The 14,395-nt window shown below is 46.9% G+C and overlaps 1 protein-coding gene across 4 annotated transcripts in view; it reads right to left on the bottom strand.

Moving 5' to 3' along the window:
• Nucleotides 1-2,050: 2,050 nt before the first annotated feature.
• Nucleotides 2,051-14,395, bottom strand: part of CCDC88C (coiled-coil and HOOK domain protein 88C) — a 149,560-nt gene continuing 137,215 nt past the window's right edge. For all 4 annotated transcript variants that reach the window (XM_077123347.1, XM_077123348.1, XM_077123349.1 and 1 more), the window contains 2 exons: nucleotides 5,727-5,992; nucleotides 2,051-3,755 (listed from right to left, as the gene is read on the bottom strand). In XM_077123347.1, the coding sequence (XP_076979462.1) occupies nucleotides 2,766-3,755; nucleotides 5,727-5,992 (1,256 nt within the window). In that variant the 3' untranslated portion in view covers nucleotides 2,051-2,765. The remainder of the gene's footprint in view (nucleotides 3,756-5,726; nucleotides 5,993-14,395) is intronic.

A 14,395-nucleotide genomic window follows, 5' to 3' on the forward strand; every position in this document is an offset into this window, starting at 1 on the left:
CGCAGGTCCAAGAGTCTCGAGGTCAGGGTGCTGTCACTCCACTCTGTGTGCCCCAGTGCAGGGCCAATGCTTTTTTCCAGGTTATACTGCCCTCCCCATTGTCAGGTGAATGCCTCAAATCCTGAGATATATGCTTGAGGGCCACCTCCTCCATGAGGCCATCAGTGACCACTCCAGGAGGTCCGCCCTGCCCTCCTCCACTTTGGAAGATACTCTGAAGCCCCCCTTGAAAATGGGGTTTCTGCTGTTTTTATTGGCCAAGTACCCAGCTTGGCTCTCTGAGCATGCAATGAATGAATGAACTGAATCACCCTGGGAGGCCTGGGTGTCAGCAATACACCTGCCATTCCTTCTCAACTCTCACCAAGAAGGGCAACTGGTACTAGGCAGTGGACACTCGTCCTTGGTCTCAAGAACCTGACACTGAATACACCATCCCATGGCCCAGCTACTAAGAGGCTGACCAGAGCCCTATGTCCAGACTCGCCACCCTCCTCCTGTGCCCTGCCCTGCTGCGCTTCCACGCAGTCTCTGAACACGGAATAAGCCTCTCCTCTGGAACCTCTGAGTTAGCCAAACATTCTAGAGTTTGAGTTGAAATTCAGGAGGCTTTTCTGGGCCAACTGTCCACCTGAGGGGCTCCCCTGACCCCCGGCCCACCTGGATCCCAGAGTGCCGCTCTCACCTTTTGATCACCCACAGAACTTTACCAAGGAGGCCGAGTGTGACGAGGAGCAGGCTCATCTCCAGTACCCTCTGCTGGTCGCCAGTGGCCAGCTGGTAAGTGTGAGCTCTGAGCTCCTTCAGCCTGAGCTGGGTGCCCAGAAAGCACTGCCAAGGCCTCGACGGACTCCCACTGGCTGTGTATGCCATGACCTTCAGCAGTTTTCAGTTTGTCTCCCTGACCCTTTCCAGGGGCAGCTGGGACTATACAGAGGGCCAGCTCAGTGCTCCAGAGTATTCTCCAGCCAGATATGGTACGGTCCAGAAGGAAGGAGGTCCAGGCATGGGAGGGCAAGAAGGGGCAACCTGGGTTCACGCAGAGAGCCATACGCTCCCCTGCAGCATGGCGGCTGCTCAGGAGGCTTGAGTGTCTCTGGAAGATCTGTTGAAAGCCAAGCGGACCACCTCAGCCATGTCCCTTTCAACAGGACCGGCCTTTACAGGCCACTGGCAGGCCTGTGCAAAACTGGAGAGCACAAGCAGAAGTTTCTACAAGACCTATGCTCTGAACACAGGCGGAGCAGCGTGAGTGCATACGACTCGGGTGAAACAGAAGCCACCAAAGGACCGCTTCAAACTGGGCTCCCGTGGGATATCAAATTAGGATTCGCTTTCTCCTAATTAAAAACAAACATAACTGGAAAAAAGCTTTTATGCAATAAACCTGCTTTTCACATTACCTTGTGGGAGGCCACGCCAGCCATGGAGGAAGACTCTGCGGAGCTGATGCTGGGAGCACTGGGAGCACCCCCACCCAGCCACTGATCTAACGCTGTTAATCATGTGCAGTGAGGAAAGCCCAGACTCAGCCTCGATTCCATTTCTTTTATTATGATCCTGCCCAAGTGTTTCAGAAACGGATGGCTATTTAATACACAACCCAAAGCACTCTTAACGTTGATCCTGTTAACATTCAAAAGTCTCCCATTTTTTTCCGGGTATATTAAATCAAGAGGAAAAAAAAACCTTAAAAAAAAAAAAGATCAATGGGTTTAGTTCATTCCAGGAAAAGCACCTTTACTAAACAACAGGAAACGAAGTTTGTCAGGAATCTGACAGAATACACAGAGCAGCAGATAAGATTCCTGGTGGAAAAGAACGACTCCCAATGGAGCATAAATAGAATCCCCCAAAAGTATATATATATATATATATATATTTCACATGAGTGTGTGTGTCTATATATGTGTGTGTGTGTAATATATTAAAAGAAATTTGGTTTCTACCAGAAGTTATTCAGAAATAATAAATCAACAACTCCCCCCGAGTCGGGGGAAATCAGGGCACTGCCTCACTCTTGCTCCTGCCTCTCCTCTGTACACTGCGTATGGGGGGATGGGGGTTTTGGGGTGCATACCTCTCTCTCTACTCCCCCACCCCCTTCAGGCCCGGTGGATCCAGTGTTTCTAGAAAAGTGAGCCAGAGAGGCTGGGAAGGCAGGGCCCTACCTGGCTCCCAGGGAACCAGCAGGTGGCTGGAGACCAATACCTGCTACCACCTGCCACCTGCCTGGGAGGCAGCCTTGGCCCTACAGCTGAGGGCAAGTGCTTGGGGGCCCAGGACCAGAACTGCAAAGACAACCTGGTTTTTAACAGTAAGCCTGACCTGGGTCTGCCCAAGGCGCCCAAGATTGCTAAAGTTTGGCCAGTCTGGGTTTCTCCTGGCTGGAGTGGCCTTCGGGAGGGGGCGTACGTGGTTTCCAGAATGGCCAGTTTAACTCTAGGGCTCAGCCTGGTGAGCTGGCGGGTGCAGGCGCGTGCTCCAACAGAGGCCAGCACGCTGCAAACGAGATCTCCAGGGGCACGTGAGAAGGTGCTTACTTTGGGGCAAGTTGGTTTGTCACTGCATTCTAAGCAGCCCCCAAGCCAAAGTGGATTTGTTCAAAAGCTATCAGTTACCAGGAGCCGTGGATACAGAAGGGGACATGCCTGGGAGTGCACTCCTCTCAGGGCTTGGCACAGTGTTTCCATCACAACAACGAACAGGAGAAACGTGGGGAACCCCTCTCCGGACTCTCAGGCAATCAGAGGGTGTTTCCAGGTTCACACACAGCCGTACTCGTACCACACCGTCTGCTGGTCCCCGCCCGGCTCGGGGGACGCCGGCATGCTCCTTGAGCTGCTCCCGCGACTAAAGTCCTCGGGGCCCCGGGTGGCCTGGGGGGCTGCATCGGGAGCCCTGCCCAGGCTCTTGACAGGGACCCCCTCACTGTAGCCCTGCCCGGGGGCCACATCTCCCTCTGAAAGGCTGAACCCCGCCCGGGCAGGGACAACGGCGGCCCCCTCCCCCAAGTAGGGGGAGGTCTTGGGCTTAGTCCTGGCTGCCGGTGAGAAGTGCTGGAGCTGTGAGCTGCTGCCGCTGCAGCCGCCACCACCTGCAGAGGCAATGGCTGGGGCCGTGGCAGACTGCTGCAGGGGGGCCAGCCTCTCCTCCTTGGGAGGTGCCAGTGAGAAACGCCGTGTGTCCGGTGGCCGGCTACGGGGTCCTGGGCCCTGACAGGAGCTGCCGGCCTTTCCCACGAGTGGGGTCCGCTCCCGGGCCAGGCCATGGGAGCCAGGGAGTGTGGGGCTGTGAAGGGTGTGGCTGCTGGCCTCGGAGCCCCCCAGTTTCTGGGGGGGCTCCTGCTTGCAGGTCTCTGGTCCGCTGGCCCGGAGGAGATCAGCTGAGGCGAGGCTGAAAGCCCGACTCAGAGACGTGCTCCTGCTGGCCGGCATGGGGGCAGCAGTGGGCACCGTGGCCTGTCGGGGTCTGCCCAGAGTCAGGCTCTGGGGGCACTGGGTCTGCCGTGGGAAAGTAGCAGGTGGGCCCTCAGCCTCAGCTGGTCTGAAGTTTGGCTTCACATACTGCCCGGGCTTCAGCTGCTTCCCTTCTGAGGTGCTGCTGGCCATTTTGACAGTGGGGGCCACTAAGCTGGTGGGCATCCTGGCCCCTTCTTTCCTGGCCAGTGGCCCCGGCTGCCCTCCACTGGCTGGGGCCTCATGGGCCTTTCTGAAGTAGTCACTCAGCAGGTCATCCCGGCAACTGGGGGTCTCCTGGGGAGGAGATGAGGGAGAAGGGAGAGGCAGTGTGAGGGTCCGGGCAGGTCCCAGCAAGCCCTTCTCCCACCAGGGACCTCCCCTTGCAGCCCCATGGCCCAGACTGAAGTTCCCCTTCCCCCCAGGCGGCCCTCCAGTCAGAGGGTGGCAGGCTGGGCAGCTCACAGGACAGAGTCAGACATCACTCAGAGCAGCCCCTCACTCTAAAGTAAGAGGGAAACCAACTCGCCCACAGCTGCTCAGCTTCAGGGAAAGGCCAGTTCTGGAAGCCTGGCCACAGCCTGACGGCTCCCTGTTACTCCAAGGGGCTCAGAAATGGCCTGAGGCCTTTTCCTTGGGCTTTAGTCAGGGGGATAAATTAGTCCAGCTCTGGAAAAACCAGAACTCACTGCCCTCAAGACCACCTCCTGCTTTGAGAAAGGGAAGGAGTGTGGCATGGAGGGATGGGGACCAGAATGGTTCAATGCCTGGAAGGAGAGAGCGAGGCTGCCTGGGAGGTGAACTGCTGGCCAGACCGCCTGTGAAACCATCCCCGCCTCCGCCTCCGCTGCCCAAGCTGGGCTTCTCCTGCCACCTCCTCGGGGGACAAGGGCTATGACTCTGCTCAGGCAACTCTGCAGCCCGTGCCGGAATCCCACAGCCTGGAAGGCCAAGGCGAGATTTCTCCGTTGGTCAATGAATAAAGGAAGAGGAGGGAGGGACATGTGCTTGTGTGCTGGGGGGAGGCGGTAAGCAGAGGGTCAGCCCCTAGCCTGCTGTGACTTGTCAGGGGTAGGTCAGCCACCTGTACCTGCCACCAACACCTGGCCCTTGTAAACCTCTGGATGCTCAACTTGATAGAGGAAGGGCTGTTCTCCACTAGTCTGATCCGTGAACTCGGGTGGGTGTCCACTGTGACCTATGATCTTCAGTGTTAGTTGACATTGTGTGTCCAGCACTCGCTATGTGCCAGCCACTGTTCTAGGAACCACACGTGCAATTGCCGAACAACTCAGATAATTTCAGAACAACCTTGCAAGGCTGTTTAAAGGTAGTATTTAAAACAACCTTTGTTGGGTAAGGAAACTGACCTTTACCAAGAGAGTAAAGTCAGGCACATATCTAGAGGGCAGCAGATCTGGGGTTAAGAGAGCTGCTCTCTGCACCCTGTGGCTCCTCTCTGGGTAATTGTAGGGCTTCCATACCCATCACCTTCCAGAGACGACCCTCTCTGGCCAGCCAGGGTGAGAAGAGTCTCATCCCATGACATCCCTTCCCAGCACCATTCACAGCAGGGGGCAGAGGCATGGGACAGGGTTCGGGGAGGCTGCCCTCGGTAGGAATCCACCATGTGCTTGTGAGGTCAGTGAGCTCTTGCACCCTGGGTAGAGAGGGGATAGCTCCCATCCAGAAGGCTGTGCCCGATGCTGTCCTTAGCGCTGCACATGTCCTAACCGACGAGGCCGGGAGACTGGGCCTTCCTGGTCAGAGGATGGGGAACCTAGCCACACTCGGTCACTGCTTGGTCACTGGGGTCTGTGGCTGCTTTTGTGCCACAACAGCAGGGCTGAGGAGCTGCAACAAAGACGGTAAGGCCCCCCGCAAAGCTAAAACATTTACTATCTGGTGTACTTCAGAAAGAGTTTGCTGCTCTCTGCTGGAGAAGGCTGGACGTGCACCCTGCAACTGGGATGCTGGCCATGCCCTCTCCAGAGAAGCTCTCATGGGTAGGCTCCTGCCATCCCCACCCTCCCTGCTGGCAACATGCTCTGCCCATTTTACCGCTGGGAAAAAACAGCCTCTGGGAGCTGGCCCCAGCACACAGTGATTTGCTGGCTAGTGGTTATTCCAAGCCCAGCTCTGCACCTAGGCCATGCCGTTGGCCCCAGCCCTTCTTGCAACTCTGCTGCCCAGCTCCAGGCGTACAGTCCCGAGCCAGGGAGAGGGAAGGGCTGTGAGGAAGCAGTGACCTGTGTCTGGGCCACTCACGTGGGTAGGGGAGCTTCGGTTGCTCTCCTCCAGGAACTCCTCCAGGGTGACCATCTCACTGCTCGGGGAGGCAGAGCAGGGCCGGCCCCTCTTCTGGACACCCTCCTGGGGGAGAGGCCCATTCCAGGGTGGGGGGTACTCCTGGCGGCTGACGGTAGGGCGCCCTGGGGTGCCGGCATCCCGGGGCAGCGTGCCTGTGTCCCTGCTGGGGATCAGGTCTTCGCTGCTGAGGCTCTCGGATCGGCCGTGGAGCTGGTCAGAGGAGCCTGGGGTCAGGGCAGGCAACAGAGAGGCACACATGTCAGTCTCCCCCTCACCTGCTTCCAGGGAACTTTCTGCTGCCTCCAGCTCACTTAAAACAGAAAACCCTGCCACATATGCAGAGGGTCTCTCTTCCCAGGCTGTGACTTAGGATTTGGGATATAAAAGAGCATTTAGGAAACCTTTAGAGTTTCACTTTGACATTTAAAAGCAAAACATGAGCTACGAGTGAAAAGGTTCTGCTGAAGTTTAAATGGTTGACAGCTGGAAGGTGGTGCACTCCTCAGCTCTCATCCATCCACTGCACTGACTCTATGTGCTAGGTGTGCTTCCAGGGCCTGGAATACAGAAGCAAAGTCAAAAGGCTCCTGACTTCATGGAGTTTAACAATCTTAGAAGAGGAGGGTACATGTGTGGGAGGGAGATAATGGGTAAAAAATATAAACATGAAAAATGCCAGATGGTGGTAAGTGCAAGACAGAGAATTAAAACTGGGTGATGGGGGTTCCACTTCCTCCTAGGATGGAAACACTGTCACACCCACTCTAATAAGGCAAAACTGGATAAACTTTAAAATCTTAACTTCTGTGAGCCTTTTGCAGAGCTGAGTTCATAGGCACCCAAGCAACCTGAAACCCAAGGACAGGCAGGACAGGAGCACTGGCTCAGCTGGGACAAGGCATGCAAGGAAGAGACTCCAGGTGCTGTTCAAGCAAGTGAGAAGAATTCAGCTACAATTTTTAACCAGTTGCTAAAAGCTGAAGGTGGGCTAGCATGAGGGCATAGAATCATTCAGAGCTGCAGATTATAAGAGAAAAGGCAGCCACCTTTGTGGGGAAAATCACAAAGACCTGCCCAGATCTTTTCTTCCTATGGATCAAAAGTTTTCAGCCACTAGGGGAGCAGGAGCAATAAACCCTGTCATCCCCAGTGCACAGGCGGAGCCTCCTTTGCTGCTGGGACAAAGGGAAAAGTAAAAACAGTCAACCCCTATGGGCAGGTATCTGTCTGGGCCCAGGTCATTAAAGGTTTCTTACTGTTGGGGGATGGGCAGGATCCTCTCTCCCACATAAGACCTGCCAAATACATAGTTTGGCTGCAAAGGAAGGAGGTGCAAGATGAAAGAGGCCCAACCCAGGACCCGGGGACCCAGGGCCTGCCTAAGAATGAGGCTGGACCAGAGTAAGAGAACCACCCCCTCCTCACCCCTTTCCCCGTCCTCTACCACCAAACTAGTCAGCACTGAGTAACAAGCCAGAGCTGTCTACAGAAGGGGAGGAGCATGAAGAGACCCCCTCGAAAGTACAGGTGGACAGGGAAGGACGAAGGCTAAGGATGGAGCAGGAACACAGAGAAAACCCCCAGCAACCCAGCCACCCCCCCACACAAAGGGTCACACTGGAGGAATTAGAAGCCTTCCATGCACTAAGGGAAACCAGAGCAATAACAAAACAAGAAAACTTCAAATGTGATTGATTCAACTCCCCTAAAAAAGGCCTACCAGAAGAAAAGGCATGACCGTACATACGTACACTCAACTGATCTCATTCTCTACTGCCCTAAAATGTGTACCTTTCAACTAAAATTACAATATACACCAAAAAAGCAAAAAAAAAAAAACCCCAACAATCTACTGTCAAGAAACAAAACAATCAACAGAACTAACTCACATAACTCTTGGAATCATCAGGCAGGAGACTAAAGCAACTACGATTAGCATGCTAACATCTAGAGAATTAAAGGTGGGTAGCACACGTGAATAAGAACAGATGGGACATTTCAGCAGAGATTAAAAAAAAACTTTATAAGGAAGAATTAAATAGAAATATCAGTCATAAAAAAGATGGTAACAGAAATGAAGTATGCCTTTGACAGGCACATCAGTAGACTCAACAGAGCTAAGGAAAGAATCAGCAAATTTGAAGGCAGGTTGATAGAAATTACCCAAACTGTAACACAAAAAGAAAAAAGAGTGAAAACAAAACAAAAAGAACTGAGTACTCAAGAGCTGTGGGACAAGATCAAATGATCTACTCTACTCATAATTGGAATCCCATGAGGAAAAGAGAGAGAGAAGAGGGCAGAAAAAATATTTGAAGAGATGATGGCTGAGAATTTTCTAAAAAACAATGAATGAGAGCCAACCACAGATCCAAAAGCTAAGAAAATACCAAGGAGGATCAAGCATCACCATCACCCATCATCATCGTCAAACTGCTGAAGATGAAAGATGCAGTGAAATTCTTGAAGGCAGCCAGAGGGGTGAAAAACAGACACATTACATATTGAAGAACAGATTACATATGGCAGATTTCTCATCAGTAACTGTGTCAGTCAGAAGATAAGGAAGTAACAAAGTCAACCCAGAATTCTTAACTCAGAAAAAATGTCTTTCAAATGTAGGGAAAATAAAGACTTTTTCAGATAAAACACCAGAATTCATTATCAGCAGACCTGTGCTAGAAGAAATGTTAAAGGACATTCTTGAGGAATAGAATACCAAACAGAAAACTGGGTATATGCAAAGCAGCAAAGTACACTTAAAATGGTTATAATGAAGAAAAATATGTCTTTTATATTTATCTTACTTTCATGCCTCCTGAAGACAACTGAACATCTAAAGCAAAAATAGTAGGAATATATTATAAATTTATAGTATATGTAAAAGTAAAATGTATGAGAGACAGAGGGCCAAGATGGTGGCTTAGCAAGCTGTGGGATTTAGTTCGTCTTCCAGAGCAGCTAATATATAGCCAGGAGCAGTACAGAACAACTGCTGTGGCCACGTCAGTGACAGGACACACAGCGTACCCCAGTCTGGACCAGCTGCGAGCACCCCCAGAACTGAGTCCCCCAAGCCACGGTGGCCCTCCTCCACAGGCTGCTTCCCAGAGGGGAAAGGAAAGAGACTTTACTAGTAGTAGGGGCTAAGCACAACCAAACGTCAATTGTGGAATTAATTCACAAATTCTGACTATTAAAAATAGGTCCCCAGCTCAGCTGAACGTCGAGTAAAAGTGTAGGTCACTGGCTTTTGCCCCGGCACAGAGTAGGCAGGGCTGATGGAAAAAGGGAAAAAAAAACCAAACAGAGGTTTTTTTTTGGATTTGAAAAGGTCTGGGCCCTGAAGGAAAGGAAGGGGCACACAGGACCTAGAGATACACAGAGCAATGTACCAACTTAAGCTCTTGATTGGCAAACCTGAGGAATGGGACTCCTGCTCTGAAAAGGATTTTTCTCTTTCGTTTTAGTGGCTGTGTTTCTACAGCTTGACTGCTCTTTGGATACAGTTGCAGGGCTTCTTGGGCTCCACTGCCCCAGGCATAGGCAGAATTATGTTTGTTTGAGTGTTTGTCTGGAGCCTGAGCCTTTCCCAGGAGAGGGGTGGGGTCCAGTTCAGGTGGAATCCCTCCCTCAAGGAATTCAGACCGCAGGGTCTGGACAAGTGAAGCAATTAAAACCAGACTACAACCTCTCCTCTGTCTCCACTACACCCCCAGCAGAGGGGTCTGCTGAAGTTAAAGGTACTGCATCACCTTATGCTGGTGGGACCTGCAGGCAGACAAGCATCACATACAGGGCAGGATAGGAAAAACAGGGAGCCCAGAGACCTCACAGGAAAGCTTTTCAATCTGCTGGGTCTCACCCTCAGGGAAAACTGATTCAGGTGACTCTTTCCTCCTGACAGGAGGCCAGTTTGGTCTGGGAAAATCTGACATCTAAGGCGGGGAAAAAAAGGCACCATACAGGCAGGGTAAGAAACAAGAAAACAAGAAGTGAAAAATTCTGATCTATCAAACAAAACCTAAGCTAGAGGTCCAGAATAAGCTGAACTGAATATCAAAAAACAGACAGACAACAAAGTCATCCAGCAAGAAAATCCTAGGTAAAAAAAGTGAAAACAATCTTCAGAATAAACTAATTAAGGTAATTAAATGCCTAGATGCCAGCAAAAAATAATGAATCATATTAGGAAAATTGAAGAAGTCAAAGGAACAAACCAACAATTCAAATAGGAGTTGAAACAATTAATTCAGAATGTTCGAACAAGACATGGAAAACCTCATCAAAAATCAAATCAGTGGACTGAGGGAGGGTATTAAAAAGGCAAGGAATGAACAAAAAGAAGAAATCGAGAGTCTGAAAAAACAAATCACAGAACCTTTGGGAATAAAAAGCACAGTAGAAGAGATGAAAAAAACAATAGAAACCCACAATGTCAGATTTCAATAGGCAGAAGATAGGATTAGTGAACTGGAGGATGGAACATCTGAAATCTGACAAGCAAAAGAAAATATAGGGAAAAGAATAGAAAATATAAGCAGGGACTCAGGGAACTGAATGACAACATGAAGTGATGAATATACATGTTGTGGGTGTCCCAGAAGGAGAAGAGAAGGGAAAAGGAGGAGAAAAACTAGTGGAGGAAATTATCACTGAAAATTTCCAAACTGTTATGAAAGCCTTAAAATTTCAGATACAAGAAGTGCAGCATACCACAAACAGAATAGATCCAAATAGACGTAATCCAAGACACTTATTAATCAGAATGTCAGATGTCAAAGAGAAAAAGGGAATCTTTTTTTTATTTTTTATTTATTTATTTTTTTACATGGGCAGGCACCAGGAATCGAAACTGGGTCCTCTGGCATGGCAGGCAAGCATTCTTGCATTCTTGCCTGCTGAGCCACCGTGGCCCGCCCGAAAGAGAGAATCTTGAAAGCAGCAAGAGAAAAGCAATCCATCACATAGAAGGGAAGCCCATGCGTAGATTTCTCAGCAGAAACCATGGAGGTGAGAAGACAGTGGAATGATATATTTAAATTACTAAAAGAGGAAAACTGCCAACCAAGAATTCTATATCCAGCAAAATTGTCCTTCAAAAATGAGGGAGAAATTAAAACATTTTCAGACAAAAAAAATCACTGAGAGAATTTGTGACCAAGAGAATGGCTCTGCAAGAAATACTAAAGGGAGCACTAGAGACAGCTACAAAAAGACAGGAGAGAGAGGTGTGGAGAACAGCGTAGAAATGAAGACTATCAGTAAAGGTAAAAAGAAGAAAAATTAGGTATGACATATAAAATCCAAAAGGCAAAAGAAAGTATTGCCCATACAGTAATAACACTAAATGTTAATGGATTAAACTCCCCAATCAAAAGACAGAGACTGGCAGAATGGTTTAAAAAACAGGACCCCATCTATATGCTGTCTACCGGAAATGCATCTTAGACCCAAGGATAAACACAGGTCAAAAGTGAAAGGTGGGGAAAAGATATTTCAAGCAAATAACAATCAGAAAAGAGCAGGAGTAGCTATACTAATATCCAACAAATTAGACTTCAAATGTAAAACAGTTAAAAGAGACAAAGAAGGACACTGTGTATTAATAAAAGGAACAATTCAACAAGAAGACGTAACAATCATAAATATTTATGCACCAAGCCAGAATGCTCCAAAATACATGAAGCAAACACTGAAAAGAGAAATAGACACATCTAACATAATAGCTGGAGATTTCAATTCCCCACTCTCATCAATGAACAGAACATTTAGACAAAGAATCAATAAAGAAACAGAGAATTTGAATAATACAATAAATGAGCTAGACTAAACAGACACTTATAGATCATTACACCCCACAACAGCAGGATACACCTTTTTCTCGAGTGCTCATGGATCATTCTCAAGGATAGTCCATATGCTGGGTCACAAAGCAAGTCTCAATAAATTTAAAAAGATTGAAATCATGCAAAACACTTTTTCAGATCATAAAGGAATGAAGGTGGAAAGTAATAAAAGGCAGAGTACCACAAAATTCACAAATAAATGGAGGCTCAACAATGCACTCTTAAATAACCAGTGTTGGTCAACATATCAAAATTTATGGGATGTAGCAAAGGCAGTGCTAAGAGGGAAATTTATTGCTCTAATTGCCTGTATCAAAAAAAAGAGCAAAAATCAAGGAATTAACTGTCCACTTGGAAGAACTAGGGAAAGAACAGCAAACTAACCCAAAAGCAAGCAAAAGGAAGAAATAATGAAGATTAGAGCAGAAATAAATGAAATTGAGAACATGAAAACAATTGAGAAAATCAACAAAACCAGAAGCTGGTTCTATGAGAAAATCATTAAGATTGATGGACCCTTAGCAAGGTTGACAAAAAGAAGAAGAGAGAGGATGCAAATAAATATAATCAGAAATGGAAGAGGATATATAACCACTGACCCCACAGAAATAAAGGAAGTAATGAGAGGATGCTATGAACAACTTTATGCTAATAAACTTGACAATGTAGATGAAATGGACAACTTCCTAGAAAGGCATGAACAACCAACATTGACTTGAGAAGAAATAGACGAGCTCAACAAACCAATCACAAGTAAAGAAACTAAATCAGTCACTAAGAAGTTCCCCAAAAAGAAAAGTCCAGGACCAGATGGCTTCACATGTGAATTCTATCAAACATTCAAGAAAGAATTAGTACCAATCATGCTCAGATGCTTAAAAAAAATTGAAGAGAAGGGAAAGCTACCTAACTCATTCTACAAAGCCAACATCACCCTCAAACCAAAGCCAGACAAAGTATTAAAAAAAAAGAAAACTACAGACCATCTCTTTTATGAATATACATGTAAAAATCCTCAACAAAATTCTTGCAAATCGATTTCAACAGCATATTGAAAGAATTATACACCATGACCACGTAGAATTCTTCCCAGGTATGCAAGGATGGTTGAATATAAGAAAATCAGGTAATGTAATACACAACATTGACAAATCAAAGCAGAAAAACCACATGATCATCTCAATTGATGCAGAAAAGGCATCTGACAAAATTCAACATCCTTTCCTGTTGAAAACACTTCAATGGATAGGAATAGAAGGGAACTTCCTCAACATGATAAAGGGAATATATGAAAAACCCACAGCTAACATCATCCTCGATGGGGAAAAGCTGAAAACTTTCCCCCTAAGATCAGGAACAAGACAAAGATGTCCACTATCATCATTATTCAACATCGTGTTGGAAGTTCTAGCCAGAGCAATTAGAAAAGAAAAAGAAACACAAGGCATCAAAAATTGGAAAGGAAGAAGTAAAACTCTCACTGTTTGCAGATGATATAATACTATATGCTGAAAACCCTGAAAAATCCACAGTAAAACTACTAGAGCTAATAAATGAGTACAGCAAAGTGGCAGGTGAGAAGATTAATACTCAAAAAACTGTAGTATTTCTATACACTAGTGATGAACAATCTGAGGGGGAAATCATGAAAAAAATTCCATTTACAATTACATCCAAAAGAATAAAATATTTAGGAATAAATTTAACTAAAGAGACAAAAGACCTATACAAAGAAAACTACAAGAAATTGTTAAATGACAGAAGACCTAAATAAAATGGAAGGGCATACGATGTTCATGGATTGGAAGACTAAATATAGTTAAGATGTCAATTCCACCTAAATTGATTTACAGATTCAATGCAATACCAATTAAAATCCCAAAAATTTACTTTTCAGAAATAGAAAAACCAATAACCAAATTTATCTGGAAGGGCAGGGTGCCCCAAATAGCTAAAAGCATCCTGAGAAAGAAAAATGAAGTCGGAGGTCTCACACTACCTGACTTTAAGGCATATTATGAAGCTACAGTGGTCAAAACAGCATGGTATTGGCATAAAGATAAATACACTGACCAATGGAATCGAATAAGAGTGTTCATATATAGACCCTCTCATCTATGGACAATTGATCTTTGATAAGGTAGTCAAGCCAATTCACCTGGGACAGAACAGTCTCTTCAATAAATGGTGCCTAGGGAACTGGATATCCACATGCAAAAGAATGAAAGAGGATCCATATCTCACACCCTATACAAAAATTAACTCAAAATGGATCAAAGACCTAAATATTAGATCTAAGACCATAAAACTGTTAGAAGAAAATGTAGGGAAATACCTTATAAATCTTATAACAGAAGGTGGTTTCCTAGACCTTACACCCAAAGCTTGAGCATTAAAGAAAGAAAAGACAGAAATGTGAACTCCTCAAAATTAAACACTTTTGTGCATCAAAGAACTTTGTCAAGAAAGTAAAAAGACAGCCTATACAATGGGAGACAATATCTGGAAATGATATATCAGATAAAGGTATAGTATCCAGAATATATAAAGAGATTGTTCAACTCAACAACAAAAAGACAGACAACCCAATTACAACAAGTGCTAGAGAGGATGCGGAGAAAGAGGCCTACTTATCCACCGTTCGTGGGAATGTCAAATGGTACAACTGTGTGGAAGGCAGTTTGGTGGTTCCTCAGGAAGCTTAGTATAGAATTGCCATATGACCCGGCAATACCATTGCTAGGTATCTACTCAGAGGACATGAAGGCAAAGGCACAA

The sequence above is a fragment of the Tamandua tetradactyla genome, chromosome 12, assembly GCF_023851605.1.
Source record: "Tamandua tetradactyla isolate mTamTet1 chromosome 12, mTamTet1.pri, whole genome shotgun sequence".
Classification (NCBI taxonomy): Eukaryota; Metazoa; Chordata; class Mammalia; order Pilosa; family Myrmecophagidae; genus Tamandua; species Tamandua tetradactyla.